This window comes from Herpailurus yagouaroundi, unplaced genomic scaffold (genome assembly GCF_014898765.1).
Source record: "Herpailurus yagouaroundi ecotype Mexico unplaced genomic scaffold, PumYag 67383, whole genome shotgun sequence".
Lineage (NCBI taxonomy): Eukaryota > Metazoa > Chordata > Mammalia > Carnivora > Felidae > Herpailurus > Herpailurus yagouaroundi.
This window is the reverse complement of record NW_024420199.1, coordinates 261,135-267,233: the sequence shown is the minus strand read 5'-3', so window position 1 is coordinate 267,233 and position 6,099 is coordinate 261,135. Positions and strand designations below refer to the sequence as shown.

At 43.0% G+C, this 6,099-nt stretch overlaps 1 protein-coding gene across 1 annotated transcript in view; it reads left to right on the top strand.

Annotated features, from left to right (window-relative positions):
- RPL36A (ribosomal protein L36a) overlaps nucleotides 1-5,239 on the top strand; it is a 25,625-nt gene extending 20,386 nt beyond the window's left edge. Inside the window, exon 5 of the mRNA XM_040467277.1 lies at nucleotides 5,201-5,239. Within this exon, the coding sequence (XP_040323211.1) occupies nucleotides 5,201-5,212 (12 nt within the window). The 3' untranslated portion in view covers nucleotides 5,213-5,239. The remainder of the gene's footprint in view (nucleotides 1-5,200) is intronic.
- Nucleotides 5,240-6,099: the final 860 nt, after the last annotated feature.

Below are 6,099 nucleotides of genomic sequence, written 5' to 3'. Positions count from 1 at the left end.
TGGGGTCACCAGGTTAGTGCGGTGCAGGGCCCCATTCAGAAGGTTAGTTTGTGTTGGGAGCCTGTCTGTGGGAGCCCCCTTCCCCCTTCCCCCCCCTCCCCCGCCGCCAGCAGTGATCTGCACAGACAGATGCACAGAATGCACCTCTCTCCAGCTGTCAGCCGCCAGCTGCTGAAAAGAGACTGTTAGGCTTCTGACAAAAGCCTGAGAGACAACATCTGAGAATCATTGTGATTTCTTCAGTAATTATTTTTGAATCATCTACCTACACTAGACTATGGGGTGTTGGAACAGGTACTACCAGGAGTCCCAGTCCCAGTGGTGTCATTGGAATAGCTCTACCTCCCTAATGACAAGATTTTGTTTCCAGGATGACATGATTGTATCTGGCTCTGTTCTCCCTCAGTATGAATTTCCTTTTGCATCAGACCTCTCTTTTTTTCAATATTTATTTATTTTTGAAAGAGAGAGAGAGAGAGAGCACTCATGTGAGCAGGGGTGGGGCAGACAGAGAGAGGGGGACAGAGGACCCAAAGCAGGCACTGTGCTGACAGCAGAGAGCCCAGTGCAGGACTGGAACTCAGAAACCACAAGATCATGACCTGAACCAAAGTTGGACACTTAACTGACTGAGCCACCCAGATGCCCCTGCATCAGACCTCTCTACCCCCACTGTGACCTGAAATAGTTTTGTGTCAGGCCTCCCCACCAGTTCTTCAGTTGTGGCTTGCCTGAAGCAGTAGACACAGCTTGAATCATTTCCTTGAGGCTCCTGAGCCTCTACTACAAGTTGATTTTGATTGGGCCCATTTTATCACCAACAGCCACCAACAACCTCTTAGGCTTCCCCCAAATATACGAATCATGAGTACCTTCCAAGTAGTCTCCTCAGCCCACATACAGATGGCCTTGTGCAAGTATTTTCTGCAGTCTTTCAAATATGCCCAGTTCAAGTAGGTTCCTGAGTAGGGGCATATAAGTCAGTCCCTGAAGATGAGATAGATTCATGTTGCAAAGCAGGTTTCTGACCTCTGCCATGCTGAAAACTTGGTAAATTCAGCAAATGAATGACTCCCTGGGTGTCAGACTGTTAGCCTTCCCTGGGCCATGCCCCCTCTTGTGTAACTTTTTCATCCCTGACCACCTGACCTGCTGGTTCCTGACTGTGGGAGACCTGTGTAAAGTTTGAACAACTCAGGGATGGGAAAAGGCATATGTTCTAAGAATACACAGGATCTGATTTGAACATGACCAAAAGGCAGGTTTACCTAAGGCACATGAAGGACAGAAGAGAGCCAAGTTAAGCTAAATGGGCAAAACCAGGTTTGTGTCCACAAGACTGAGAAGGACAAGAGGAGATCATGGATGCTGCACAGACAAGGGATACACCATTGTGAAAGCTCGCATGCATGTTTGTAGGAGGTGGGGGTGAGGCTGGGAGTGGGGCAAAGCTGCAGTTACGATGAATCAGCCTGTATCCCAGGCTTAATGCTTGGGGGTTGTTTGGTTCTGAAATCTAGATTTTGGGGCAAGTCAAGGTTACACAGGTGGTAGTGGATGCCCTGGGGAGTGAAACCATGGCTACTGCAATCTGTTAGACCAGAATCCATTCTTAATATAAAATAAATAGTGCTTAGCAGCCAGACAGATGTAGGTTAGCATCCTGCTTCAATCTTTTATTTGATCTGTGACTTTGGACATGAAGCCCTATTTGAGTTATTTTCCTCACCTGAGACATGGAGATATTAATAATGTGGCAGCATGATATTGTTACAGCTTGTGATTTGGAACAGTACTTGTCACTTATTAAATAAATTCCAACTCACCTGAAAACATTCATCAACTTGCAGTATATCCATTTGCAAGTCAGCTGTAAACCTTGTGCCAGTTCTGGCACCCCCAGAATTACCAGGTGCCAGTTCAGATAAAGTTTCCTACATCCTATAAACCTTCAGACTTATACCTGAATTTAGAAAGATAAGAAAGGGACCAGGAAGGAAAGGCAGGCATGACTGCAGAAAGAAAGAATAGGATCAACGCAGGACAGGGGCAAGGCAGGGGCAGCTCCAGAGCCCATTAAGACCCAGTATCCCTTACTGAAAGGAGGAAGAAATGGTTTGGAGGCCAGTAGGACAGTGACCACAGTCCAGCTGCACCCATCTCTGGCCATGCACAGCTGCAATACATCATAGTGTCCAGCTTTCATTTTATTACAGCAAAGAGCCTCTGCTGAGGTCCTAAGCCATCATACCCACAGAAAGCAGCAGTGGAGCAATGTTCTGGGAGATCACTCCACCTTCTCAAGATTTTAGTATCTGTGCCATTATCACCAAAGGCTGATCATGCCTTACATGTAAGTACATATTTATGATCAGGTTCTATTTCATCCAGCCCAAATCAGTGATTATCAGCAAAAGGGTGCTTTCTTCAAGATGGGCCTATTAAGTCTCTCACACTACAATGAGAGACTAGAGAGATCTCTACATTATGGGCATTTTTCATCGTATTCCTGACAGCCATTTACCAAAAGGCCTCAATACAGAGAAACCCAATTTAATGCTCAGGATTGGAGGCAGGGTTGTGTTTAGACTCCTGTAGGGGGATTTGCTCAGGGTTTACATGGGAGAAAGGTTAGGGTCTCCTGAATATGCTGCATTTTGACTCTTGAGGACATAGCATACAGTGGTCATGGGTCAGAGATACTCAGACCCTGCTTTTGCAATCTTCTGCATGAGGATGCATGTGCTTAACCAGAGATTGAGCCCAGTAGTCACCTCCATTCATGCATGACCACATACTGAGTGGCTGGTGTGTAACAGGCAGCCACTCAGATGACAATACCGATGTTAACCCTGTGGTTGCTTTGCCTGACTGTATTAGTTTCCTGAGACAGCTGTAACAAACTGTTACCAAACTGCTGGCTTAGAACAGAAACTTATTCATTCTTATATAATTCTGGAGGCAAGACATTCAACATCAGTTTCACTGAGCCAAAACCAAGATGTTGGCAGTACTGTACCCACTCCAGAGGTTCTAGGGAAGAATCTATTCTTTGCCTCTTCTCAGCTTCTGGTGGCTGTCAGCATTTCTTGGCTTGTGGCCACATCACTCTAATTTCTGTTTCCATGGTCACATTGTGTCCTCTTCTTCTGTATGCAAACCTCCCTCTGCTTTCCTGCCTCTTATAAATTAATTTGTACTGTCATTTAGGGCTTGCCCAGATAATCCAGGATAATGTCCCCATGTCAAAATCCTTAATTTAATTACATGTGCAAATTCTCATTTTCCAAATAAGGTTTTTACAGGTTTTGGGGATTGGGACGTGAACATATCTTTAGGAGCCATTTTTAGACTACCTTACTGACCAGTGCCTCGTGACTAGATACCTAGAGATCATTGAGAGGACACTCTCCCAGGTGATCTGCTTCTTTCCCATCCAATATCAAGGGACCTTTCCACACAGTAGGGAGGGCCCACCAGAGAAAGCAACACATCTACACTCCCAGTATTCTACCTCTATAGAGGCTACCCACATTTCTCCTTACCTCTGTCATACTCTTTCTGGGTAACCATGCCCCGGCAAAGATACTCTTCTTGACCAAACTTTAGTCAAACTCCTCTTCTGAGACCTCTTCAGAGACCTTTTCTAAACTAGGCCATGACTTTGGCTTGCTACCTTTGGCCTGTCTTTAGCAAGAATCCTGCCAAGATCAGTTTATTAGGAATCCTCCATCCTTGATATATGATCAAGTTCCTTATCCTACACCTTTCATATCTAAGCCCTTGGCCTGCCTTTAGCAAGAATCTCCCTCACCTTGATGTGTCCTCTTAATAATTTTCCATCCACTGACCCTTTTCACTTTACTCACTGCTGTAAATCCCTAGCTGTCTTTGCTATATTTGGAGTTGAGTTCAATCTCTCTCCCTTACTGCAATAGTGTTGAATGAAGTCTTCCTTATTGTTTTAGCAAATGTCAGAATAATTTCCCTTTAATAGCTCACAGTTGCCTAGATCAGTTTTCTCGAAGCTGGATATAATCTCCTTACCTAGACACTTTCAGAGGCATACTACTGCCTATCAACAGAAGGACATACTGCTTGCACTGGCTGTCACCTCCTTCCATCCCCATCTCCTAAGGTCTTGAAATAGTATTGCTGCCAGAAAGTTGTGAGTAAAATGCAAGTGTTACATATGTACACAGCTTTATTTGGGATTAAATTTAGGAGTCAGAATTCTAGAAAATAAGACATGATGTATATTAACCACAATAAATAAGATCTTGAATAAGTAGAAGGAAATAAAATATAACATTTGTATGTCATTATCACTTGAAATAATATTCTTCACATTCTTATACCAAACTACCCCTACTCCTGCCCCAGGCAACAGTATATTTACCAAGTTGGATTTTCTGACATTATTTATAAACTCCTCAGTTGACATTCAATGCACCCCACCCCACGGATTCAGAGTACATTTCCAGTCCTCTCTCCCAAGCCCTCTGTGCTCTTGGCAAACCGGACCATTTTCTGCTCCCTGAAAATGCTTCTCCTGCATTTTCCATAACCCTTTAACATGCTAAGGTTCAATTTTCATAGGGCTTGGCCCTCACGCACACACATGATGTCATTACATGTTCAGATCAACCCCATAAGAAGCATTGTTATCCTCATTTTAGGGAAGAAATCAAATCTCAAGGAAGGAGAAAACCAGCCTTATCTTTGGTAAAGAAGCAGGTTTCTTGAGATTAGAGAGGAGTGGAGGAAATGAAGTTATTTTGGGTTCAATGACAAGATGAATACAAATCTTTAGTATATATTGAAGTTACATAAATGGTATTTATTATTATAAAGTCCCATTAGCAGCAGCGGCACGAATTTCCCCTCCCCTTCTAGCTCTATTTTTATTTTTATTTTTTTTATTTTATTTTTTTTAATTTTTTTTTCAACGTTTATTTATTTTTGGGACAGAGAGAGACAGAGCATGAACGGGGGAGGGGCAGAGAGAGAGGGAGACACAGAATCGGAAACAGGCTCCAGGCTCTGAGCCATCAGCCCAGAGCCCGACGCGGGGCTCGAATTCACGGACCGCGAGATCGTGACCTGGCTGAAGTCGGAGGCTTAACCGACTGCGCCACCCAGGCGCCCCTCTAGCTCTATTTTTAGATCCCCTGCCCTTACCCTTACCTGTTTTGTGGAGGAAGAGTGTTGAGGAAGGAGATGAGGGGTAGACCTGAGGAGAAGGGGTCTGTATTTGGGCTCCAGCTACCAAGTAGAGGGTAGTTAAAGTAAGCCACCTTTCCCCCACAGAGTCCCTTGCCTGAGCACAATAGGTGCTCAATACATTTATTTCCAATTGACAGTTGCCTTTAATGTTTGGGGATTTAGATGACATGCTTGTGTTCTATTCTAGAAGCTCTTATCTCTGAGCATATTAAAGACAAATAGTTCACCCACAGTTACAGCACTGTTTTCAAATTTATAGAAGAGTACATGAACTGGATAGGAAAATTTGCTATATATGATCTTGGCTTTTCCATTTCTTTCCAATTTAGTAGTTTTCAATTATATCAGTTTATTTTTTGTTGGCTAGGAAAAATAATTTTATTCTCTGCAGAATATACTGCAAATGATTTACTTCCTCTTTGAAACCATTTTTAAATTTTGTAGTCACCTTGATTTCTTGTCTCTTGGTTATTTTTAAGCAGATTTTCAGTCCCTCTTGGTTGGTCTCTTATAGTTTCCAATGTGCTAATTTTGCCCATTCAGTTTTACCCCGAAACAAACAGTATAGCCTCCACAAAAGCTGATTGAGAAGAGCAGATATGTGATATCTCTTATGGAAAGAATTGTTAAGCAAAACCAGGGTAATAGAATAGCAGCTTCGTACATTGCTGCTAGTAATATATGTAAGTCTGCTTTTTTGAGGGGAGTAAATTATTTGAAAAATGTCTTATTAGTTATCTATTGTTGCAAAAATACTTACCTGCAAATTTAGCAGCTTAAAACAACAAACCTTTATTATCTCACGTGTTCTGAAGGTCAGCTGGAAGTGGCTAAGTTGGGCGATTATGGCTCTGGGTCACTCATGAGGTTGCA